Below are 27387 nucleotides of genomic sequence, written 5' to 3' on the forward strand. Positions count from 1 at the left end.
GATGATGCCAATAATAAATCTGTTTATTTGTATCTGTATCAGGACTTCAAACTGGACTTGTACTCTCTGTCGTTCACACCTCAAGTTTGGTGACTCCTAGGGTCACATGGGACACATGGTGAGCGGCTGGAGTTGTTAAAGATGCAGTAGTAGATGATGATAATAGTAAAAGCATTGAGTTTGAGTCCTGTTGCCTTGAATTACACCTGCTTAGATACAGACAAGTGATATGAATGACTGAGAAGCTTTGTAGACACATCAGGACCAAACACTGAGAAGGATCATTGTGCTTCCAGTGTTTGTGTAAGAACGGTGGATGAATAGGAGAACTACAACAGGAGAAAGCATTTGTTCAGTACAAAATAAGACTGGGTGATTTATTAATCTCATCAAGACCATTAATACAAAGCAGTTAAAAGGCCACATACCATCAAATAAACTGACTGCTGGATCAAGCTGTTACAGTGCCACGGAAGGAAATCCTATGTTATTCTGTAGGGCATGGGGTTAAAAAGACATACAAAACAACTTGGCAAAATGAACCCCTCAAATACTGACTTCTTGGGAAAAAGGTGAGCAAAGACAACGAAGCCATTTCGCTTCATTCGTCCAAGGAAAACCCTCCAAACTCTCCGTTCTTTTGTGGTTTCGTTAGACATTTCATCTGTCATCACCGTGGCCACATTTCTCACCTGCTGCACAAAACACCAAAAGGAGGAAGAGGAGGAGGAGGAGGAGGAGGAGGAGGATTCTGTGGGAGACTCCATGTGCATTTTGCGAGCAAAGGGAGGAGTAAAAGAGGGGCAACCGGTGACTCTGAATTGTGAAATCCAGCTTTTGGTCGTCAAAGAGATCTTTAATGGACACGTCAGGGGATCAAAGTGAGGTGGTAGACTTGTGTGTTTTCCTGCCCTGATCCACGTAGAAAGTGAGTTTAGCAGTAGCATAGGACCATTTCAAACATGACCTACATCACCTGCGGCTCTTCAACAGTACAGCCTAAAGTGCACAAAGTGTGTTCTCAGAAAATGTCCAATTCTTCACTATGCTCATCAAATAACATTTATATAGATATAGATATATATATATACTGTATATATATATATGTACACTCAGTTGCAAACCGTAATACAATCCAACCTCTCTTTAATAATGAATGTTAGCATTTAAAAGTCTTGGAAAAGGAGACAATCAAAAGGCAATTAGTAGGATGTACAAAGTGAAGCACACGTCTAAGTAAGTGCTTGGCATATTGAACTGTATATTTCCATTGCTTTCAAACAGCTAAGGGGGCAGGGGAGAAGAAAAATGGCTTTTCTCAGTTAATAATCCCAGTGATTAAACTGGGGATTGTCTGTGAGTAAATTAGTGACAGTGACCTGCTTCTTCTTCTTCTTCTTCTCTTTTTTTTGTTTGTTTGTTGGTTTTTGTTTGTTTTGAATCCGACTGTAGCAGCATTGGATTATTAGGCAATATTTGACTGAACAGATGCGGATGAGGGCACGATACAACAGGGGGGGAAAAAAAGTCACTTTATACAAATTATTTAGTTAGTGTATACATGTTATATATACACAGTATCCACAAACATGTACAATTTTGTAGTGTATAGCTTTTGTTCTAAACATTACATAGGCAACTTTATCTTTTTAGCATTTTAGACACCGTTTGCTTATTTCTGTAAAGTAGAAAAGAAAAGAAAAGGCACATCTGAGCGTGATGCATGGATTATTTCAGTCTTTCCAAAGTGAGCCGACACAAAGAAAGAAAGACAAAGACAGAGAAGTTGGGGTTAAAAACGTTTTCCTCTTTTTTTTCATGGATTTTAGGTATTTGGAGCAGCCACTGGGGGGAGCTCACCCTTTGTCCCTGGCTTTGGTTGGGAGGGGAGGGGAGAGGGGAGAGGGGGGAGTTGCGCGCTTCCAGTGCTGGGTTTCTGTCTGGATGAAGAAGAGTTTGGCGGCTGGGGGGGGGGGGGGGGGGGATGGAGAAGAGCACAGTGTCCGGACAGCGGCGCAGCGTCTTTAAGGGGGTCGGTTAAGACATCGGCTTGCGAAGAGTTGGGAGAGAGGAGAAGAGGAGGTGGTTTGCCGCTGGACCGTTTCACCTGCCCGTCCTCTCTTCCCCCTCCTCCTCCTCCTCCTCTTCCTCCTGGTTGGGCTCTGTTTGATAACGTGGCAGACACCTCCCTCTGTCACCAGCGCAGAGGGACACGGATGAATAGTCGACCAGAACCTCCCGACTTCGCCCGATGCTCGATGTGCAAGCGGAGTGTCGGCTCTCTTCGCATCTCCCTTCCCCCCTCCGAGCCGAGAGGCCAGGGAGCCTGGGGTCAGAGGTCACGGCTGTTGGATCTTGAAGGCAATGTTTTTTTTGAAGTGGAGCGCGTGGCTGCGGAGAGGAGGCCCGTCTGCGGACTGACAGACAGTTTTTGCTCGCTTCTGTCCAGTCACAGTGCACAGTTGAGACACGAGGAGGGGAGGAATCAGTGTCGCCTCCGTTTGTGTTTCTCGTCCTGAACATCACATGTTTCTAAAAAGCAAATCCCTTTTCCCCCTGCATAAAATAAGACTTTGGCCGCTGTGTTGTTTTCCGTCAAGTTTGTAGGAAAAACAAGTCAATAGAAACGTCTATTCATGCCCGCAAACCCACCGTGAAAGAGCTACTTCGAAGGTGACGCTTGAGGTTTTCAAACAGTGTGAGTCAAATCGGCGAGCTGCAGCAGGACGCCACGTTGAACGACGGCGTCAATGCCCAGAGAAACAAAAGCGTGACGGTTGAGGCTACAAAGTCCAACATTCCCACATTTGACCTCACCTTCTCACCAGGGTGGGGATTGGGGGGTAACACAGTGTCCTGTAAGTAAAGGTGTAGGGGAGTGAGAACTCTTCTGAGGAGCAGGTAGGCTCTGCTCCGTACACAAGCACACACGCAGACTCACGCACGCATCCACGCACACACGCATCCAAACACGCACGCAACAGTGTCTTGGCGCTCCTTGTTTGTTAAGCTGGCACACCGGTGTGGGTTTCTCATTGGCACAGAGGGTTTTTACGATGAAGGCGGAGCTACTGATCCCCTGAGAGGCACGACGGGCACGTCAGAGCGCCGAGGAGTAGGCCGACCCAAACAGTTTGCTCCCCCGTGACGGCAGACTTTCTTTCCATTCCCATCATAGTGATTTATGCTGAAAAGGAGCTCTGAAGCTAACACACGGTAGCATATTTACATGCTTTGCTTTGTTCTGTTTGAAAGATATATATCCCACAAATGATCCGAGGTTTTATGACTTTTGACTCGCGACTTGGTGGAGAGTTTTTTTTTTAAATGACACAAAAAACAAACAAACATTGAAATCACTCCAAAAATCCAAGTACAATAAATGTTTTGTCAAAGAAAAGGTGAGAATGTTAGGAGCTTGTGTTAAACACGGCCCTTGTTTCTGGCATAAATCTAAAGTGAATTGGAAATCGGAACCCATGGCTAAACTCACGTGTTTGGGGTTTGAAGGCGATAGACGTCGGCACTCCATTTGGTCGATGCGGAGGGCGAGTGGGAGGTGTTAAGGGTGCTACAGAAGAAGAAGAGGTGCGATGGGGGGAGCAGTGTTATTCATTCTGATCAGTAGCTTTGATCATGACTAAGTCCACTGTGTTTTGCTCTGGGAGCTCAAAGTTTGCAGGACACGCTTTGAAGTTTGCATTTCGAGATCACCCCTTGGTGTTCGTGATAAAAAAAAACAAAAACAAAGCCAGAGCGGCAGAGGCTCACTGGCTGCTGTCGGTGTTCTCCACCAATGAGAGGCCTTGTAACGGCGGCTGCAGGAGCTCCCTTTTGTAAGTCTTTGGTGGGAGTTTGGGGAGTTGCGGGCTGGAGTTGTGGCGCGGCGGGACGGGGGGCGCCATGAGCGGCACGGGCAGAGGGCACAGGCTGTTCTGGCTGGCGCTGAGCGGGCAGGTCCGCCTGGGGACGCGAGGCGACGCCGTGCTGGGCGGGGTGTTGGGGGAGCTGGGGGAGCTGCTGAAGTCCCAGTGGTATCGGCCCACAGGAGAAGGCTGCAGGTTGAGGGGGTAGTTGATGAAGATCTCCGGCGGGCGCTGCGGCACCGGGGGCGGCGTGTCGGGCAGAGGGTCGCGGGGCGGCGGTGGAGGCGGACTCGGCAGGGGGCCGTCATTGGGGCCATTGTAGACCGGTGGACGGGGCTGCGTCCTGGGCAGAGGAGGGGGAAGCCTGGGAGGGATGGCTGGGGGGCTGTCACACCTGGAGCTCAGCTGTGAGAGAGAGAGAGAGAGAGAGAGAGAGAGAGAGAGAGAGACACACACACACACACACACACACACACACACACACACACACACACACACACACACACAGAGTTTTGTGTCAAAACAAGTTAAAATGGTATAAACAGTATTTACAATCCTCTCACTCACTTCTGTTATTTCGTCAGTTCGCCATTTGACAAACTGTTTCTCAAGACTAAACTGCAAAGTGCTGGTATCGAAACGCTTCCTGCAGATGTTTCACAATAAAGGCCTTCAAGGGAAGAAGGGGGATTTCTATCCAACCGACAGAAAGCTTTTAATTTGTAACAGATGGAGAGGAGTTGAGAAAAACCAACTGGGTTTATAGTGACAGAGGCTTTTTAAGAGAACATAATTGTGACCTTTACTTACAGTGCCCCATGGTGCTAAATATATAAGTCATACTGAAATATATCATCCATGTATGCTGCTCAAATAACGTTACAAAGGCCATTTCACACTGACTCACTCCTAGTATAGAGGTGAATTACCAGTTTGTAATCCAGTTAGTACTAATCTATCATCTACATTTACTAGTGTTTCCCTGTCAAACTAGGGGAAGTCGATTACAAGGTTTATGCTGGTTCTTACTTTGGCTTCAGACATGGTGTCTTTCCTTCGTGGTGGCAGAGGAGGCGGCTTCAGCAGCTCCTCTCCAAGCTGGTGGAGGCTCCCACAAGAAACAGACTGGAACTCTGGGGGGGGGGGGCGGGGGGGTCAAAGACACATACATTGCATTAAACAAACAAATCAAAACAATTGTTAGGGCATCAGAGCGCATGAACGATCAGAGCTTTGATTGTGAAATACTGAATCAATACTGTGGTCACACTGCTTATGTACAGCACAGCTGTGACTGGAACAAAACACAAACGGTAAAAACACACAACACACTCACTTGAAGGCGGCAGGAGGACCGGAGCAAAAATGGAGTTGCTACCTGTAACATGTAAAGATACAGAGGATGATTTTACTTTTTGCTTTACCATTTTTCACAAAAGCACACAGAAATTCTAAGCCAATCTAAGCCTGGAGTACACGTGCAAATAAGTTCCTTGATGTCAGCTGAACTCACCACCAAAGGAGCTGCTGAGGTCGTGATCCATGAAGACTGAGCTGAAGTCAGAGGAGGCCGACTGCGGAGGGGTGGGAGTGTTCGGAGACGTGGGCACCGAGACGGACGCCGGCGTCTCCGGCTCGGTCTCGGCAATGCTCCGGAAGGTGATCTTATGCGGAGGCTCCCTCTCTAAGGGGACAGGGTGGCCCTTCAGGGTGCCTGAGGTAGACGTGCGCACAGGCCGGATCCCTGGAGATTTGAGGGTGTACAGGGTCTTCCTGGGCTGCAGGAGGAGAGGAGATGCATGGATTCCTCACCAATATGACCTGATCTTACCTTCACGTCACAGAAGAACTTCACGACAGACAAAGCAACGGCGGCAAAAGCGACTTACAAATCGGGGAGGCTGCCTGCAGTTCCGTGGCTCAATCTCCTGAGACTTGTTGAACAGGTAGTCAGAAAACTCATTTTCGCTCATGTTGCCCATTGGATTCAGGTTCTCAAAGAACCTCTGCGGGGGTAAAAAGGAGACAAGGGAACATTTGTAGGCGATAAAACATCAATACAAAGCTGTGATGACGCGTTCCCTTTGATTAGCTGAGCCGCAGGGGCGACGGCCTCACCTTGATGTCGTGCTCCACCTTCAGACAGTACGGCTGATTCTGATACTGCTGGATCTCCCCGGTGATCTCAGCCACTTTTCTCCTCTTGCTGAAGTTGATCAGCTCCTTGCCGTGACGCTTGAGGAAGTCTGGGTTGCCTTCCTCCGTCTTTAGGATGTTGGTTAAATAGATACCTGAGGGCGGACACGCATTTGATGGAAACAGCCGCACACAAACTTGCACTTCTTATGTCATTTGAGGTTCAACAGTTCCACAACAAAATTGAAACATCGGATAATTTGTAGACATAATATTTACTGTATCCTTTTCATACTTCATTTAGAGTGTGTCCATAGCAACACAACAGAAGACTTACCAAAGAAAGGCACGCAGGGTGGGTTTATTGACTTGAGCTTAGCCAGGTATTTCTTAAAATGGTCCTGGCTGAGTTCCACAGCTTCTTCAAGGATTTTCTTTTTCCTCTCTGGGACCGTCTGTGTGTGAAGGACAAGGAAACACACCCATGAATTAGCTCGGTAACACCAGGCTGTGCTGTCCACCGATTGTTCGAAAATCACCGTCATGTCTCTCTCTGGCGGAGACGTGCAACCCGAACCCTGACCCAGTTTTGCTCACCTCAAACGTGTGGTCAAGCCTGTAGACTGGAACTGAGTTGATGGCACTGACCACCTCCAGCACGCCGTTAAAGTTGTTGAGCTCCTGAAAGACCTGCAGAATTTCGATGACCCGCGTGAACACTGCCACCCTCTCCTCCAGGTTCTCTGCCTCTACAATACACCTGAGAGAAAGACAGGCACAATTACAGACAGATGGAGATGAACACATTTCATAAACACCAAAACAACATTCCCCCCGAGACGTAAATATCAGATTCCTGGGACTCACTTCTCAAACCAGAGGGTGAGGTTGGTGGTGTGACGGATCATGCGGAGCAAGTTGGGTGAGTTCTTCTCTTTGTCCTCTTTGGTCCAAACGCTGCCGACTAGCTCAGACGGCCGCACAGCTCTGTGGACGAAGCAGTTTGATCGGACTGTCAACACCGGACAGCGATACAGGAGACAAGCGCCGATTCAAGACACCTAACCTGTAAATCCACTTATGACAAACTGCTGAGTGGAGACATTGTAAAATCGCTAGTATTGTTAAAAAGAACTCAAAACAAACGTAGATACAACAAATATTTGCCTTTGCAAAAAGCAGAAATGAATCCTGCATCGCCACATTACATTTTCTAAAATTACTGATTTATTCACACAAAAGCTCCATTTTCTTCACCACACTGCACGTTCACACACTCTCGCCAAGTGTAACTGTAGTTTTACTCCTGACCACCGATTGGCAACTCTGGAACAGTGTTATGGGAGGCATTCCGCTTGGGAACAACAGTGAGAGTGAAGAGGCTGTTTCCCAATCAGAGTCCCTAAGCAGACTTGCACATCTGCTCCAAGATTTGAACCAGAGTGTGTGGATGGAGCAGTGTGTGGATGGAGCAGCGTGGGAACGGCGCAAATTTTGCCTTGAGCATGATGCAACTTTTAAAAACTTTTAAAGACTCTCTCAGTGCAGGATATTGCATCATGCCAGGAGTACAACACATAAGAGCCATGATACAACTTACAGTAAGACTGTTACTATTATATAAACATGTAAAGAATGCTATAAGGCAAACTAGGACAGGGAGATTTCTGCACCGCAATAAAGGGGAATACAAGGAAGACTATGTGGAAAATGGACCAGCGCCACCTAACAACGTCACAGTGAACTGAGCTAGCGAATATTAGCAGCACAATAGAAAGGCCACGACAAGGAACAGATGAGTCAGCTACATTTAAAGACAACCTGAAGATAAAGATGAAAACATAATGAGAAACTAGCTGCACATACGCAGACGCATCGGCAAAGGCTGGTTTAGTGCAGATGGAGGGAAACACGGAGGTGAAGGACAAGAGGTTTAAGCCCTGCTGTGTCATCTGTCCCACCTGTAGAGCTCCGACTCCAGCAAAGTCAGCTGACGGGCGATTTCTATTGGGTGAAGGGTCATGAGGTCAAAGGAATCCACTTGGCCCGCCCTGCTGGTGTGCCACTCGATGGGAGGCGGCGGGCTCTCAAAGGTGATGTTGTGGCTGACACCGTTTGACTGCATCTGCAGCTTCCTTTTGATGATTTTATTGATGGACTCCACCCACTTTCTCATCGACTTCCCTGAAAAGGGAACAAAACATTTCATGGCATCTTTTTCTCAAGGCCATCCAGAGCCACACATTTGATAGTGAAAGCAGCTATTTGTTCTGATGTATAACAGGGCACAACACATTTTCTACAGTTTCTATAGTCTTAAGAGTGTTATAATGTAAATATCAGACATTGACAAAACACTATCTCCTAACTGAGCAGGAGTTTCTGTAAATCTCTGTATATAGAAGCGGTGCCACGTATGTTGAACTGACCTCGCAGTTGAATTTTGCTGGTGATATATTCCTCCAATCGACTTCTCAGCTCTGGATCGTTCTCAAAGTCATAGAAATGATGTTCAACCCACTGACGGAAAACGTTGAGAACCCTGAAAAGAGACAAGAGTCTGAAGTTATTTTCCCCATGTTTTACAGCGAGTGCAGTTGCAACTATTTGGGTTTCACCTTAAACACAGAGTTAGCGGTGACTGGACAGCTGTCGTACCTGAGTTGGACTGGCTGCACGTATTCCTTCCTGAATCTCTGGAGCTCCGCTGCCATTGGCTGGTCGCCATTCCAGAGAGCTTGCCGGTCTTCCTCAGTGGGTTCTGGCTCGGGGATCTCAATCCTGTCAAAAAGAATGATCCGCCACATGACCTTTCAGGATGTCCAGGCACGCAGAGCACTTCCATAATGAATATTACATCAAACAGCCCTCAATAAATGACAAATGGACAGGTGGTCCGATAATACATGCCTGTCTATCAGCAGGGTGAGAAGCTCCTGAGGTTTGCAGAAGGATCGGTATGTGGTAAGAAACGTCCGCACAAAGTTAGGATCTAGAGGGGCAACAGGAGGGAATTGGTTACACTGAGAAAGCTTTAATGCATATGTACATGCTTTTCTATGAAACTACAACTCACCAGCATACATGTGGTAGGTGAGCCTCTCGATGAGCTTGACCACTGTGCCGGCCTTAATGATGGGGATGCCAGTTTTGCTTTGCACTTTGTCTTCAAACACTATATTCTCTTCAGAGTCCTGCACAGCAAAGCGGTAAACCTCCGGGGAGGGCAGTCTTAGAGGGTGAGCCTGTTCCTCATGCAGCAACACTGTGTCCAACATACGATCCAAAGTGGAGCGATACTGCAGAGTCACCAGCGCTGCCATCCACGCAGCCTTCTCCTCCGCTGTCCGAGCACAGAAAACGGCGCAATTTTCATCTTTTCCTATCAGTTCAAAGGCGTGCCGCAACTCTGCCGAGTCCTCGCGGTCCAAAATACGGATTTTCCTCAAGACAAACTTTTCCTTCAGCCGATATTCCGCCCCGCTGCCAGAGCCGGGGAGCCGTGAACTCTGATTGGCCTTGCAACTGATCATCAGTCCATCAAACAGGAAGTTGTGTCTCTCGTGCTTGGCGCCTGCTCGTAAAAGTGGCCCCTCCAGGATGAACTCGCTGCAGCACTGACCGATGTCTTTCCCCTCCCAGCCGTCGATGCTTTTCTGGATCTCATTCATGCGCTTGATGGCGAGTTGCTTGCTACGGACCTGCCTGCTATATAGGCGGTACATGGGCTCACTGTGCAGGGGGGAGGGAGAGAACACGGTCAGTAACAGCTAGATAGAATGACAGTCTAATCATAACTTATCATTCCTTTTTAATATCATTTATTGTAGCGAAGGCGTACCCAGGCTTGCGACGAGGTTGATGCTTGGCGTAGATGCGCTCCACGCTACACTGAAGGTTGAGCAGCGCTGTGATGGCCTGTTTCAGACACTCACGGTCATCTTGGTCTTCACTGCGCTCTTGGAGTTGCTGAAATCACCAAACAATGCATCAGATCCCTTACATGCACAGATTTCTGATACCAATATCACTAATGCTACTTTGACTTCAATGCTATTTTGATACTTGACTTGATGACAGTTTAGCACTGAATATTGTTAATAGATAGCTAGAAGCACTGTTTTAATGCCCAGCCCTCTCGTAACACCGGATACTTTTGCTCAGCTGCATTATAAACAATCCAACTGAGATCTCGCCACAGTGATGAATGGCAGGCCAGTTGCATTTTGACAGCAGTGCTGACCAAGGCTGTTTACTGAGCCTGTTTACTATAATCATATCAAGAGACAGAATGCAGTGGCATGTAGCTCACTTTAAACCAAACAGCTGACAAACGATTTTGAGTTGCAACTACAGCAGATGCAATATAAGATTAGATGCTATTACATTCTCCAACGCTGGGAATATAATTGTTCTGTCCATATTCGGAGACATATGAACGGGCGACGGCTAATCAAGCAGGAAATAAGCTACATTATTTGTTCAAAGAGCATCGTCACCATGGCAGCAGTTTCTCCTGCCAGCATTTTCAACCGAACGGAATAAAGCGCACACCACATTTGACAATCTACTATAATCCATAAGCGTTAACTTAAGTAGTGATGGCCAAAATAAAAGGGAATCGAAAAGGTGAAAGAATGAAATATTATGTCTACAGCACCCGAGTGTGTGCACGTACCTGTAGTAGCTCAAAGTAGTGCATACAGTGGTACACTGGGACCATCATCAGCTGGGGAAGGACATACTGGACGGCCTCTTTAAAGCCCTCTGCAACTGACTACACAAACAAAGACACAAGGGAACCAGAGTGAAGACACAGTGAAAGGATCATATTACTTCAAATGTGTGTTTCTGCATGTGCACAATGTCTTCAATGAAGGTTAATGATACAACATGATGAACAATAACAATATGACAGATATAAAAAACAAAAATAACTAAACCCACTAATACAAGCGGGTTTCCACTACAATTTTACAAATAATGGAAGCAAGAAAGTCAAAAATGTGTATGTTGAAGCATTTAGATTCTTATTACAGCCTATAAATGAGGCTGAAGTAGTTCAGACAGGAGTCAAGGGAATGTGGAGAGAGGGAGAGGGGGAAAGAGAAGCGATTGACCGAGTAGGGCTGCAGGGTAACCGGAGAGGAGGCTGTCATAGTATCCATTTAAATCTCCTGTTCCCTTGATAGACGACTCAGAATCAATATGCTAGTACTCAGACTCCACAGCAGCGGCCACAGTGTCTGCATGGAGAGAAGAGGCGAGGGGGTGGGGGTCTGTGTACATGTAGAAGAAAGATGTACACCAGCTGCCTGATGCATACTGATGGACAGCCGGGGGAACAATGACCTAAGTTGAGATCATGTTGTGATGTCAGCGTTCTTCAGTTGGTGGAGATCGGAGTCGCATTCAGGGAAAGCGTCTTAACATTCACAATTCAGCTGTTAAGATGTTTTAAGTGCTTGATTTGGTGCAACAGATCAGGTGCTGCCCGCTACAAAGGAGACCTGCAGCTGCAACACCAATGCATTCTTTTCTTTTTTAGCTCTCAAAGACAAAAACTGTAGATTTCAAGTTCTAATAATAGAATATAAAGTAAAATGTGGAACTAAAGGCCGTTTAATTTCAAACATGATGAATACATGTGAAAATGATTGCGATGAGCATATTAGCGGTCATCGTGTGGCCCTGACACAAGTCATTTTGTTTGTTTGATCAAAACCAATGTACCTTGTGTCCTCCCATTATCCTGGGACTTGTATGAATAATAATAATAATAATAATGACTGTAAGGTTATAAACAAACACACTGGCATTAGAAGTGGTGTCGTGAAATGTACACAGCTAAATGAACAAAACCAATGTAGAACGTTGTGAAATGGATAAAACTGCTTTATCAGTGCATCATAGCAGGTAAAACCATTTCTATTGTCAAAAATGTCTTTTGCGTCATCACCACTCATTACGGGCGTATGTGACATTGTAGTACCAACCCAAATATAAACACACAAGTGCAGTAATACAGAATACTGTACAGCACGTCTATGAGATCAACTTGTTCCCTTTTCACAAAAGGTACACGGCTGACTGAATCCATGTTGCGGTGTTTTGCCGTCTAAATTCACAGCTTATTTTCAACATGAAATGCGCCTCGGGCCACCGCCACCCCCTCCTCCTCCCCAGGAGAAAAATGGCCTGCAGTATGGCTGCTGGTTCTATTTTTAAAAGGCGATGTAATTTACCCACAATACCAGACGCTGCAGAGTGCAGTGGCTGAGTGCTGGATAGACACATCTATCCAACAGAGCAGGGAGGAGGGAGAAAGTCAAGAGGGATGGAGGGAGGAAGATGAAGTGGATGCAGTGAGGCCAAAACTGAAGCACTAATAATGATACTGGAAGGGGCTTGATACCCATTATGGTGTGCATTCATGCCAGGTGCATATATGGACAACAGTGTCCATATAGTGATTCATGTTATACAACGAGGGAAGAGAGAAGGAGATGCTAGGAGGCAAACACACCAGCAGGTAAAGAGTGAGAGATTCTAAAATGAGATTAGCTCTGCTGTATAAACGGAGCAATAGCAGATTGATAAAAGTGTGTGTGTGTGTGTGTGTGTGTGATTGAGGGGGTGGAAATCAAGAGGGAGGCTAGTGGAGAGACCATTACACCATCAGCCCCTGGGATTGAAGACCAGCTCACAGACACACCGACACACAAGCGCGCACACACACACCTGAGTATTTCACTGATACAGAGTCTAAAGTACAATAGCTGAGCAAAATGGATTTTGCTCTGGCTCAAGGCCCAAACAGAAACCATGAACACAAAAACGACTTTCATAGTGCAAGACATCTTAATATTATAAAATGGTTTGGTGGTTTAATTAATTTAGAAAAATTACATAAAATATACTTACAGCATATTTGGGCTTTGAGTATGTTATTGTATTTGGTCCATGTTTACATGAAAACTACTTGCTGTTGAAATTAGTGCCAGTGAAGATAATCACATCAATTGTTTCTGTGGCTTTTAGGTAAAATAATGATTATTTTACATTAATACCATACCTTTAATTTTATCTTTTGAGCCTAATTCTCTCACCTTTTCACTCAGTACATGAAAATAAATACTGATCAATCAGACAACAAAGCTGGATGTCAGCGGTGTTGATCTAACTGGTTAGACAGTCAGTGTGTAGTGTAAACACACTGAGGCCTCAAACTGAGGTTTGTTACTTTATTCCACTAAGCTTTACAGTCCGTCTATTGACACAACTGTTCTTCATTTAAATCTCAACATCCATTAAAAAGAAAAGGCAGCCGAGTGTTCAAAACCTCGTTGGGAGTTTGAAGCCCATGTGAACGGCCAGACTCTGGGAAAACATTTGCAAATATTTCATCTTCAAAGGCTGCCAAACTGCACCCCACTGAGCATAATTCAATGCTATTCTTGTGAGGAATGTCCAAATAAAACAATGCGGCAGCAGTGAATAAACTGTACACAGGACCCTGGATATGTCCATGACATGCCCTCAAAAGATATTAGAGGAATTCCACAAGGCACCCAGGTTCACTTCAAAGCCAAACCAGAACAAATAATTAAACAGTGTTCACTGGGTGTAAACACACAAATGACCCACTTGTACTTTCATAATAAAAAACAAACAAGTGCTTCTTTTTTGCCTTTGTGTGCTTTACAAAATAGCTCACAGTGGAGAATGGCAGGAAAGATAGGAGAGGGAGATAGAGGGCCGTGAAACCGACTCGCGCCCACAGCGAGACAGGTACGTTGCATGCACTTTGACCTGCTGAGCCAGTTATTATTTCCCTCAGCTCAGATTTGACTGTGACTTGCACTGTGCGCAACACAGAGGTCACCGATTCGGAAGAATTGGGTGCAACCCTCCCAAAAGTGACGTGAAATACTCCCAATCATCAGTGAGTCATCTTGTGATTTTTCTTTTTCTGAAGAAAGTTTCTTTCATTTTGGTGAATGTGTCAGATTTTGTATGATAATGTATGTCTATATGATAGAAAATGAACAATGAAGCAAGTTTGTGAAGCAAGCTATTATCTCCCCTATTTTAAAGATTAAATGGAGTTTTAAGATGTGAAAATAATGCCTATTCTGAGTGGAATAATACCTCTTTCACTGTTATTTTTGTGATGATACAAAACTATACTAAACAGCCAAGTTATCAAATCAATTATGGCTTGTGTCATGTGCCAAGTCACTAACATCTATCCGGATGATTTCAACATCTTACCTGGAAGTAGAGGCCAACAGTCGGTCGTGCCATTAGGCTGCTGAAGTGCTCGTGGAACTCCCTGCTGAGGATATCCTGAGACAGGGTTTCATAGGGGTCAAACGCCTGCTCCTAAACAGGGGCAGAAAACAATTCAAGAGTCAACATCGTCACCTTAATCAGGGCGGTCGTGCTTATTTGACGATAACGGCACTTGAATGATTGCAGAATATCTGATATCGTCTTATATCCCATGCAGGAAATTAGTGGCCGGTATTTCCTTGTGCACTGAAGGTATGCAACATTACATTTGTATGCAGTTTGTTGGAGTGACAATGTGGTGTAGCAATAAAGTGTAACATGAACCCCCTCGCCAGTAGGGGTGCAGTTTCCTTCTATTACTATAGCTGAACCTATTATTCGTTCAGCATGTGACAGCAAGTTACGACCGGTGTTTACAGTGAATAGTTGTTAGTAAATCAGTGGTCAGCAGCCATCTGTGTCATCATCCTTGAAGTAAGAATTTATAACAGTGTGTTTGTTCCACTGGATTGACAATGGAGATTGGGCAACATATCAAACTAGTGAAATCGAAGGTTTCCTCGTTGAAAAAGCTTTATACCTCTGCAAGATCTTCAAAGCAGCTGCCCACCAGTGGATGAGGACTTCCATCGGCTGTCATCTCCACTGCATCCTCGATCAGTCCGAGCAGCTTCACCGTCAACTCATGGATATCCAGGATGTTACTGAAGATCACCTCCACATCCTGCACAGCAACCGCAGAAAACAACAACAGTGAGCCAAATCTGCAACACATGCTTAACTGTCCTGTTATGAAAGGCTGCAATAAAGAAGCAAGTATCTCAAAAGGTTAGAGGTATGGTTGTCATAAAAGGGTCGCTGGTTTAATTCCATAAGCAAGGTAGGAAAGCCATTTGCAGGGAAAGTGCATCTTGTTCGGCATCTTCTGCCTCTTCTAAGATGCTACTGAACTCGGTGCTTCATCTGTTAGGCAACAAAAGATTGAAGGATCTCAGGGGAGTGAACTTGTTGAACCATTTCAGGGTGGAGTTCAGTGTTCCTAAACAGATACCGTCTACAAACTTGTGATGAGATATAAAACCAAACCAAACCATGCCCGATTTGCCTGAGGAACTCGTTAGTCAAGGACATGAGAAAGTGTCAACCTAAAATAGAACAGAGTGATTATCGACTGCTAAATTTCAGACAGAAGTTGTATCCTGTCATTATTTGACCGTAACACTTTTCTTGACATCTCCAAGTAATTCGGCACATACTGCGTTTCAACAGACATAATTGAGGTTATTTTGGCAAGGGCTGCAGATGTTCCTGTCTCAACATAATTACACGTTCTGCATTCCAGCGGGCCTCTCAAAGGTTTATCCTCTTCACCCAAATGATACCACAAATTACCCAACCCAAAATATGCAAAGCCACAGTAACCCATTAAATCCTACTTTCCATTCCCTTCTTCTCAACCCCTAGCACCACCATACAATTCCGGGGCTTTGGGATTGTTGCCTCCTTGAGCAATACTTTCTTCTTGTATTTGGAGGAGGGGGGGGGGGATTCAGAACATTAAATCTGCCATATTATTTACACTGTAAATAATCACTTGATTGTAAGATTAACCCTCTAAGACACATATAAATGTCGGTGATTTACTGATGGGGCCAGAGAGCAGAGGCAGTGCCTGAGGAGAAGGCAGAAAGCTGTTGGATTAACCAGCTAGACGATTACAGTTTAGTTGTAATCTTTACATGTTCTGATCTACTGGATTTGGCTTTGTAAGCTGGTTTTAGAGTGCAGTTAGAAAGCCAACTGTGTGTTTGAGAGCCGGCTTTAGATGAAAGACTCGAACAACAGGATCATTTTTAATAAATAACTTTCTTTCCTTTAGACATGCAATTGTGAACTCGTGATAGCAATTTTGACAACATTTTAATTAACCGTGCCAAGATTTGCTCACCTGAGGGGCGAAAATTTTGTTGTTGGAGAGGAAGTGATGACGGAACACTTTGATGATTAAATCGAGCTCTCGCAGGTACTGGCGCTCCTCTGCGATTTCAAGCCTCACCAGGTCGTCGTACGTGAGCTCCCCAGAGGACGAAGGTTCCTCTGTGCATTGTGACATCAGGCCGATGTCATCCTCCTGGTCGAACATGTCCATCAAGACCTAAAGACAGACAGCGTGAGTGACAGAGTGTAAGAGGAGGTCAATATCAACACCATTCCATGTTAGAGTCAGTAAAATGCCGTTTTAAATTTAGTTTAAACTTTGTTCAGCATAAGAAATCCCTGTGTCTTACTACAATATCAGTAATAGTCATGAATAAGACCCACCTTGTCTGCACACATAGACACCTTGATGTCCTGTTGGCTGATTTCATAGTGACGAATGTTGCCAACATAGTTGCCTGCTAGTTTCAGTATGTCTGCTGATATGTATTCAAGGACTGCTACAATATACAGCGAAACATGGTAGTCCACTTTATAACCCAAAACCTCCTGTTGAAGGAAAAACAGGAAAACAACGTATTTACTGTACAAGAGGGTCAATGGACCAGATCACATTATTAAATCTAACCAATGAATTTATTCTGCACAATGTTGTCAAAGAAAACAGCTTCAGAATATCTATAATGATACATTTCATTTGGATACAAATACTTTATAGAGATTAGAAAGTGAACCAAATGGAACATTTTCAGAAATGGAGAGTAGTGACTCTGTACCTTGAGCAAGGGGTGTATTTTGTCCACTGGGAGAAGTAAGGGGTTTCTCCGCTTGCGTTTCTCAATAGCCGACTGTGCATCGGCAATTGCCCACTTATCTATTGGGTGGGGAAAGGTTTTCTGGACACGTTCCTGGGGAGTGGAAAGAAGGAAAGTTAGTGTGTTAAAAGAATAAATGTTGCTGCTTCAAGTTGCTGCATTCCACAGGAGTAGTATCTGTAGTATCACATTCTGTAGTATCACATTCCCTTAATGCCAAATCTCAACTTTACACCATCAGAAGCTGTCGATGGACAACATATTATGACTGTGTTTATCTAGATAAGATATGATGCGGGGATGATGGAGATAAGTGAACGAGCCTCACCTCTACGTCCTGCACAGAGCGAGGCTGGGCTACACACAGCATGTTGAGGAGCTGTAAGATCAGCTCCTCGATGTGCTGGAGTGCGTCCTCCTTTGCCAAGAGGTTTGGGTGGACCTGCTTCTGAACCTGAATGTTAAAAAAAAGAAGAAGAAATAAAGAAGAGATGAGTGATGGATACGACATGCTTAATGAGCTTCAGGCAATTAAACATGCAGGGAAGTTAAAACAGCTTAAGGTTTTAATTTTGATCAGGCGTCATCACCTGAAACTGTATCTGAAACACTGCAACACCTGGTATGATTTATACCACCCGCATCAGTATGTCTCTTTTAACAGCTTAAATACAGCAAGGACAAGACAATGATGTAATGGAGACAAAGATATTGCCGTGGTCATAAATGTTAGTCTAGTAAGGACAAATCGCATTAAAATTTCATGACAGCTTAAGTGTACTTACTATACTGTATATGACCTATTTCCTATGTTCCATGACACTGGTTTCCATTCATTCCACTATTGCAACTATGAAATGCATTCATTGGATGTAGTCAAAATGCTCCTTGCTGGTGCATTCATGGAAGCACTATCAACCACATCAGCTGCCCGACGAAGAACCCTGACACACTCACATTTTCCTTTCCACCGCTTTCAGGTTTGCTTATTTTGTCTCTTCCAAAATAACTCATAATTACAGCACTCATGTCACTCTGATGCTCCTGATCATCCTTTACTGCAACTGGAAGAGTGTTTGAAACAGTGCCTGCCTGCTCACAGCTGCACTACCAGATGAAAATGAAACAACTTTGGTAAATGTATTTAAGTAGACTAAATGTTTCTTTGTGTCAGATTATGTCGCTCTGTGTAAGTTCCGAATTGACTTTAATGTCTCAAAAGACATTTGAAATGTGGGAGTTGGATAGATGAATACAACTGCCATGATGCCATTTATTCAGCATAAATTCAAGCTGCAAGATGGCGCTACACATGTCACAAATTACTAACAGCACATACCAAATGGGATGACATCAGCACTGTTGGAGACAAATTTAGCAGCTTTTTCTTCTGCTGCTTTTTAAAGTCACGTTAGTGTGGCCAGAGGTGGAACCAGCCACCGGCCTTAAAGAAGGTGTGGCTTAGGTGCAGACAGCAGAGAAGGTGTGGTTTTGTCAGATCTGTGTGTAGAAAGAGAAGACACTCCCCCCCCCCCCAAACCTTCAACCTCCCAAAATTTGTCGTCATTTGGGCCGTGCCCTCTCGCTGGAATGCTGTCAGTTGAGATACTATTATAGCACCCATAGCAGACTAGTGGGGGGAAAAAAAGCTGTGGGAGAGAGCGAGAGGAGAGGTGGATAAAAAAAAAAGGCTCACATTTACTTTCTCCCTCTCCCTCTCTATCGCATACACAGACTCACAAAAGCTGGGCTGTTCACAAGCTAGTGATGGAATTACCCTGGCATAGAGTAAAGTGGGACGTTATGATGACAAAACATTGCCCCCGGCTTGTGGAATGTGAGAGGAGAGTTAAAAGGTCAACCCTGACCGGCTCCGTGCATTCTTGAGCTCTGACTTAACAGAGATGCAGCGAAATGGCAGGATGTCCCGCCGTCCAAAGTTTGAGTTTATTTGTCTGAGATTAATTGATAAAATACAGAGAGAAAAGGAAATACCAAGACAATGTTTTCAAACAAAGGGATGAGGCCTCTGATATGGATTACAATTCTGATTAATTGACCACATTCCGATAAGAGGGTGGAAAACTACAGTCACTGTTTGGTCTTAGTTATACTTCTGGTTATCATCTCTGATTTGATGCAGACTCATAAGGTTACAAATAACTGTACATGGAAAAAAAAATCAAAATCAAAGCAGAAGTAGGGTATGAGATATATCCTCTCGACCTCAAATAGGCACTTCACCAAATTCCACATGACACCAGGAGTTGTGAGTCACCATACAGAAACTACGGGGGTTTCCCCTGATTCCATTCACAGAATAGTTGGCTCGTTTCAGAGAGGCCCACATCCAACAACTGTCCTCTGTGTCAAACAACAGAACCTCAGGATGGGTAACAGAGCAGCATCAAAAACATTCAACACTGACGCTGTCATTTGAATACAAATGAAAACGAATGTGAATTGCAGTATAAGACACCGAACTTTAATATGTAGGCCACCAAATATCATCAGCTGTTGCATCAATTTGTTGCACTACACACACACACACACACACACAAACACACACACACACACTGACTTTACAATTTAAGTTGTGTTTCTTTTGCTTGATGGTTCTATCCTTTGGGGTTTCAGTAAAACAGTAAGTGACAAGCGTGTTTTGTGGAAAGTACTTAACAAATCAATTTGACTTGACTGACATCGGCGTGATTTACGTGCACTTGGACAGATGACAGACGAAGCTCGGGTTTAAAATGACTTTTATGATGGTGTATCAGCTCACTGCTCTCAGTGTGTCTGTCAGTTATGGATGAGGACGTCTAAATTGAGGAGTGAAAGGAGAGTAGAGCCATGTGCAGGTATGACTGCAGCACAGTGTATTTACAGTACCAGTGCAACCTGATCCTAATCGGTGATGGATGTAACATGGGCTAATATAGTTGACAGCAGACACTACAGTAAGTATTAGTGAAAGCCAAGAGAAAGTAATCAGACAGAAAATAGCTGGGTGTCTCCCGAGTTTGGAATCTACTCACTGATCACCAGACACATCATGTTGAGCAACCCCATCAGTTCGACGTAAACCCAATTTTCTCTCGTATTTTGTAATCTATACTTGAAAGTGTTGTAGTTTCTGCTACAAGAAGATGCTGCTCACCGTAATTGACAATACCTTTCAGTGAAGCCATGTTAGTATGTTATGAAGACACACAAAGCAAGACAAAAAAACAACAGTTTATCTGCAAAAGCCTGAACGGGTACAACTACTACCCTTTTAGGCTTTACGATTCATTTAGGTTTATGGAGTTTGGAGATAAACACAAGGAAGAGAGCAATCCCACAATATATTTCAAAACAGTGAAAGTGTCTAGTTGTTAAATCCATGGATAAAAACGAATAGTCCCTTTATGAAAGCAAAGTAAGGTGAAAAAGCCTTGATCGCATGTAAGCTTTCATGCACATCTTCCTGTGCCATGTTAAGGTGTTCAGTTTCATGGGTCAGCTCCATTAAGGAGGGAAGGCTAGTGTACAGGAAGTCCCAACGCTCGCTCGCTCACTCTCACTTTCCCTTCTCCATCTCCCCCTGGCTCCCTTTTTCCTTGTTCTCCACCGCATGGAGCAGAGGCCTCCGGGGAGAGGAGATCATAGCAGTAGACTGAGCGGTATTGATGTGGGTGTACAAGGAGGCAGCAGGCCCGCGCTCACACTCGCACTCGCAGACTGGAGCTCCGCCAGCACAAACCAAGAACGGGGAAACCAAGGATTCACACACAGGCCGAAGCCACCAGAAACAGACACGCATTGATGCAAATTAGAGAATCAAACATAAGTGCATCTATTTCCAGCATAAGCAAAAAAAAAAGTAGACCACACACACACGCGTAATTGAAATGCCCCAATGCCTATTATTGCTACTGTCAAAAGGTAATGCACAAGGCTTGGTTTAAACAATGGAAAAATGGCACAGTGCTAAGAAATGCATATTACTGTGCACTTTGATAAAACGATACAGCGCCTATGTGGCTGTGGAAATCCCTGCCGTGAAGGGAAATTTCATGAATGTGAATTAACTCGGTAGATACAGTGAGCTATTGTAAACACTCAACTCAAATAATTACTTGTGACAGAAAACAGTGTCGGCCTGTTTAGCCTATGAGTGAAATGGAAAATGACTCTTCGAAGTACAGCAGAAAAGTACAAAGCGTATTGCACTTCTTCAACAGTATGAATTGACAGAATATTGATAAGCGATCAGAACTAAATCTCCCCATCACTGCTATTTGTTATTATTACTGTTGTTGTTACTATTATTAAGACATTTATTGCCCCACAGCACACGTCATTACAACTATCATCACAGGATCATTAGGACAGTTAGAGGCAGGACTTATATTAGTAGTAGTTTCAGTTACGCCTGGTTGTATCCTGTTCAGCTGGGCGTTAATAGCATGTAGTTGAAAGCCAATATTTCAATATTAAATACCCCAATGCAATGGTCCCAGAGGCATTAGAAAGGAAAATGTATTTAATGTCGGGAAAATGCTGAGAAATTTGCTTTGAAACTTGGAGCCAGCAGATCGACAGTCCAGCTGCCCAGCACAGTAATTTAGGCCACTTTAGGTATTAAACGCATCAAAACTAGTGCCAGAGCTTTGCTCAAGTAGCAACTGTAAAACAACAGAGCGACCAGGTGTTGAGAGTGCTGGTGGTAAGAGAACAGAGAGGTTGGGATGATAATAGAGGCTGAACAGTGTTAATACAGGGTTAACATTTCTAATTTGATTGATTATTCTCCTGGCTGCGTATATGGGGCTGCATCAAGCTCAGGTTGCAGGTAATGTGGTGTGGCTTCTGTGTGTGTGTGTGTGTGTGTGTGTGTGTGTGTGTGTGTGTGTGTGTGTGTGTGTGTGTGTGTGTGTGTGTGTGTGTGTGTGTGTGTGTGTGTGTGTGTGTGTGTGTGTGTGTGTGTGTGTGTGTGTGTGTGTGTGTGTTAGCAGGGGGGTGGGGGTGGGGCTTGTTATTATACCCGAGCATGTGTCACTGATTGTGATTCATGCCATGACATCATCTGCCATTACAACCAGACTGTCTGGGGAGCCATAGGGCAGAGATCAACCCCGAGACAACAGACACACACACATTAAAACACACACATGCACAATGCGCGGTGCACAAAGACAAAGAAACGACACAGACACAGCAAACAATACATACAGCAAGTGCACAAACATATAGATGATAGCACACAACAAACACCCTCACACAACGCTGCACTGGCATTCAACTAAAGAGCACCACAACCACGGCTGATGGACATGCAGCTGAGCATGGTGAACCCAGCCTGACCTGACCCAGTGACCCCTGCCTGTATGTACCCGTCCTCTGCCTAAATGCTATGCGATGAGCACCCTGATGTTTGAAGTTTCATTTAACACAGTGGGAAGTATGGCGGAGATGTGAATTTCATTGTGTGTCATTTCATAATTCATCAAGGCAACCATCTAATTCCACCTTTTCCACTGTGATTACCAGCTTTTACTATTAATCCATAATTGATAATATGAATCAATAATGAGAGCAATTATCTTCACTATCATAACTTTCATTGGAGCATCTTTGTGTGACAATCTTGTAGCATGACAGCTCAAGAAGGCGATAGATCCAAGGTGATAAACACAAACTGGTACACAATTGAACTTGCCAAGACTGCTCTCTTTCACTGCATGAGTTATAAATAGAACAGATTGAAAAGCACTTTGAAATGCACGTTTCTCTTCCCTTACTTCATTTGAAAAGATGACATCTCCTTCATTACAGGATGACATCGACATACAACTCTGACAGATTTTCTGACCTTTCTGACTGTTATGACTGCCGGAACATACATGTCATTATTTACATTTTGTTGTTGTTTTTACTGTAGCAGTAAATCCTGAAGTCTTGAATAAGTTGGGAAAAACAATTCCACTGAAATTCTCTGTGAAGATGACTTAAGCAACACTAACGATGTCCGTTGCAATGATTACGAAGAAAATTGACCTGCTTAAGTGCGTTTTTGTTTTGTTTTTGTATCTCAATCCCCGCTTGCATGCATGCTGCTTATTTGGTTGAATAGCAACCTTTAAGCCAGTTCTCACTAAAGGTACTAACAGGTAAGGTGTCATTTCTCTCTGTCTAATTAGTCTATGAGAAGTAAAAGACAGATTTATTGCAGGAGTATCTGTTAGCATCTGTTATAGTACAGTGCTGGAGTGAAGCCTAGCTATAAGTGATTCTGACTGAAGTGACAATTTATCCATCCAGCCAGGGTCAAAAAGGCAACAAAACCACCTGACTACAATAAGTCTGATCTCAGCAGTAAGTTGTGCCCACAGTGAAGTCACCATGTCAGAATTTGAACTGACTGTTGGTAGTTGCCAGGATAAAAGATCCAACACAAGCAGGAAAACAAAGCAGACAATCTTAGCTTTAATACTGGCCTGCGCCTCATGGAGAGAAGCCCCATGGACTCAGCACTATGCTCTACTAACTCAACATGGCAATGGAATGAAACTGAACCCAGCAAAGCCCTGGCCTTTCTCTTGATGCCAGGGGAAGAGCAGACCTCTGGGAATGCACAGTTATTATTAACAGCAGCATGTCAGAGGCTAAATGACTCTCTTGCATAGCACCAGGCACGAGCCACAATGATCAAGAATAGCCAGGACATGCAGACGCAGCCATGAGACACGCACTGGACTCCTCCACAACAAAATGTCACGATGCACATTATAGGCACAGTAAGAGACTTGGCTAGATAGATACACGTGCATATGTGGGCTACATTAAGCTTGCTTAATGATTTCATAATTTTACACAGAATAAGTCTGTTTTTTTGTTGACATCGCGACGGCAGGCTTCTTTCATCAAAAGTTTGTTGCTCAATGTTTTAGTTTTTCAATTTGAACAATTGAAAGCCCAGGCTATGACTCCAATGGTTCTGTGCGCCACATCTTGTGCCGGCACCGCATCAATACAAATCTGCACTGAATCTTAACCTTCTTACATGTAAACAAACCACAGCACTTGTTCACATGATGTGGAAAAAATAGTGAAGTAATATTCTGATTTCACAGATGTGCAAATGATCAGTACGGGTCATTTAATGTTGCAGGTGGTCAGATCTGTCTCATGTATCAAGCACCAATTGCAGGAGAAACTACATTACATACTGCTACATCATGGTTAATTCCTTGCTCCAGCTCCTTTCAACAGGTTTTTTTTAATCATGCCTGTAAAGAACAGTCAAATAATGCTCAAGGGGTGGAGTCACCCAACATGGCTCCTTATGACAAAGGAAACCCCCCGGTGGACAGCTGTGAAAAACAGCAAGTCACAGTCTGTCAAAACCATAACAAACCTCTCTTGCGTCAATCTCTGACAGGCTTTCCCTCTGGCAGTTGAGTAACAAGTTGAGACAATGAAACTGCGGCACCACAACGCACCACCTGCTCTCAGTTTCACCTGATACATCACACCGTCTCCACTGTGCTAAAGATTGAGTAGAGAAACTAGCTGTGTGTATTTATGTTTATGATGTTACTACACAGCTCCTTCTATGGCGGGTTATTTCCTCTTCACTTAGCTCTTCACTTATTTACCTTATGTCACAACAAGTCTATTCCTTATCATATTTGGCTGAAAATGCATCAGGCATTGTTGCCAACCACATTGTTACCAACTTTGCACAATGAATAACAAACTACCTAAACAAATATCTATAAAGACTATTTCATCACTGCTTCAAAGTTCAATTGTAATTATGAAACAAAGTAGGCACCAAACAAAACTCAAGCTAACAGACTTCAGCTATATTTTGGAATACAGAGGTGCGTGTGCTATTTCAAGAACACATTTTTCATTCAATACAATTCAAACTTCTTTTCTAAAAAGATTCACACACCGTTATGTTCTTACCATAGTGAGTTTCACAAAGGATAGGAGCATGCATACTTTCTGCATCTTCCAGTATTGCAAATAGCAGGCTTCATGATGTAACAAAATGGTTGTAACCCACCAGAAAACAGTGAAATAAAAAATAAACAATAGTAATAAGCCTTGGGAGAATCATACGTTTGCAAATGTCAAAGAAACAGAGGGTCCGAAAAGAAATTAGAAAATAAATCTGGTGATGACAGGGAGAAACCAAGATGATGCAAGAAAAGGGAAAGAGTGGGACAGTCAAAAAGGAACTGATACGAGAAGGCCTGCTGAGCAAGGACATAGAAATTATAATGTTTCCTGTGTTGAAAGTTTCAATTATGTGTATGTGAATGAAGTTGCCTTTCCCTGGAGAAAAGGGGAAACTTCACATCAACCAAGATTGCAGATGGTCTCCACTCTGCAAGGGTGATTTTTTTTCAACTATGGTCAATGCGGACAACATACAGTATATAGGAAATTGCAGATGATGGCAACATGATGATGGCAACAACAAGTAAACAGCACCAAGGCAGCGTCAATGTGACTCGAACTCAAATGACTTCTGATTGTGAAAAAGACCGTTGTGCATATTCTGTATGGCACCCTACACTACAACACTACAACGAACAGATCTGTACAACATAGTACAGCGAACGAACAGACAACGGACAACAAACAGATACTGTACAAAATAGTTATAAACGAGACTACTTCAACACCACTGTGAGAAAAGACGCTACAAGGAAGTTGGGTAAGACACCACAATAGATGAAGACATCAGTTTCAACACTGGTAAATTTGTGCTGTCATTGGTACACTCACAAAAGAGATAAACAAACCAGTTACGGACTTCAAATTTGATGGGAGGTTCATAGATGTGATAGTAGATTTAGGAGCAAATACTTTGCAGCAGCAAATGCGTTTATCGACTATATAACATTAGTATTTTTGGGGGTGTTTCTGTCTGTGCATTCAGTATAAGCCCGTATCCCGCACCAAAGCCTTGTCTAGCAAGTGAACGCACGTTTAAAAAGGCATTCCAATGAGGTTCAAATGAGGAATAGTTTGTGTAATAATGTCAGCGTTACCTTCCGTAAAGCTTGCACGAACAGGCCTCTCCATTTGTGACTGTTCTCGTCACTTGAAAAGTCGTATATCTGCTGGGGCTGCATTGCTGTGGCGGCTCCTGGCGTTGCCGTGATCCGGGCTGAACTGTCAGCATCGGCCCCGGATAGATAGTCCTTGTGGGTGGGTCAGTCCAGGGCAGGCACGGTGGAAAAGTCGGAACTGTCTCGCTTGCAAATATGAACAGTACCGCCAAACCAGACGGCGAGTCCCGGGGTCAAGTCAGGTTAAATAGCGAAGGTTAAGCTACATTAGAAAAAAGCACATGTAGCTATAAAGTTAACTCGCTAGCTTAAGAGCTAGAGGCTAGCTCGCTGCTTCTGTAAACACAGGGCAGTGGCTAAGTAAAAGCTAACTGGCTAATAACAAGGTTGCTAAGTGTTACATGTGCTACCAAAAAGCTAACAGGCACATTTACTTCAACGTGAAGTCACGACATGGGAGCCCAGCCTACTGCCAGCTAACTACAGCTACAAGTTATGTTTGGTTATTTGCTGCCTAAACACCTGTAACTATAGCAGGCTAGCGCTAGCCGAGCAGCTAACTCCTGCTACAGGCTGCTGCTGCTGGCCTTGATGCGCTCCGAGTTTTATGTTGTGGCACACGAGCAGTTCAGCTCCAAACAAGGCACACTTTCTCCTGCGCTGTTTACTCCACATTCACGCATCTTCTCCGGAGTGACCGACCGCAGAATCCCGCATGAATCTAGAACAGCGCGCAGTCCGAGGCATTGGTGTCCGCAGAGCAGCTGGTGAGCAGTGAGGTGTTTTTTGGTTTGGTTTCTGATGTTCGTACGAACTCCTTCGCTCTCTCTCTCGCTCGCTCGCTCGCTCTCTCTCTCGCTCTATCTCTCTCTCTCTCTCTTCCTCCCTCGGCCTTCCTCCCCTCGCGCAGCTCTGTGCGCAGCCTCACAGCAGCTGTCAGGCACGCGGCGCCGCAGCAGCGTCAATTCACAATTATTGAACATAAAAAGAATACAATAGATTTTAGGCTAAAACGCCATTATTAAATAATTAACCATTTCAATTGTAAGTTATTGATTTCAACATTTCTTTAATTTACTTTTTGTTAATGTATTGTATATTATATTGTATTATTAATTGTATTATATTGTAGGTATATTTTGTTTCTTTTATTTATGTTACGTCCTTAATGTTCTGATATGCTTTAAGTTAAATATAGACTGAATTAAAGCCTGTTACATCTTCTCCCTGATTTTTGGGGGGTGTGTATCTATACATTTTAAG

General features: G+C 44.0%; 1 protein-coding gene across 1 annotated transcript; it reads right to left on the bottom strand.

The window, feature by feature from the left end:
- Window positions 1-334: 334 nt before the first annotated feature.
- Window positions 335-26988, bottom strand: sos2 (son of sevenless homolog 2 (Drosophila)). Its single transcript, XM_076157352.1, has 23 exons — window positions 26104-26988; window positions 17379-17504; window positions 17012-17143; window positions 16620-16784; window positions 16246-16452; window positions 14878-15021; window positions 14277-14387; window positions 10681-10779; window positions 9844-9971; window positions 9079-9734; window positions 8913-8994; window positions 8661-8783; window positions 8432-8544; window positions 7964-8186; window positions 6870-6989; window positions 6600-6762; window positions 6340-6457; window positions 5985-6157; window positions 5756-5872; window positions 5380-5644; window positions 5203-5244; window positions 4896-4999; window positions 335-4271 (listed from the first exon to the last, which is right to left on the bottom strand). The coding sequence occupies exons 1-23, from the start codon at window positions 26185-26187 to the stop codon at window positions 3768-3770; spliced, it is 3999 nt and encodes a 1332-aa protein (XP_076013467.1). The 5' UTR covers window positions 26188-26988; the 3' UTR covers window positions 335-3767.
- Between the last annotated feature and the right edge of the window lie 399 nt (window positions 26989-27387).

Source organism: Genypterus blacodes, unplaced genomic scaffold (assembly GCF_046128005.1).
Source record: "Genypterus blacodes isolate CSIRO-AG114 ecotype Tasmania unplaced genomic scaffold, CSIRO-AGI_Gbla_v1 ptg000073l_1, whole genome shotgun sequence".
NCBI classification, from domain to species: Eukaryota; Metazoa; Chordata; class Actinopteri; order Ophidiiformes; family Ophidiidae; genus Genypterus; species Genypterus blacodes.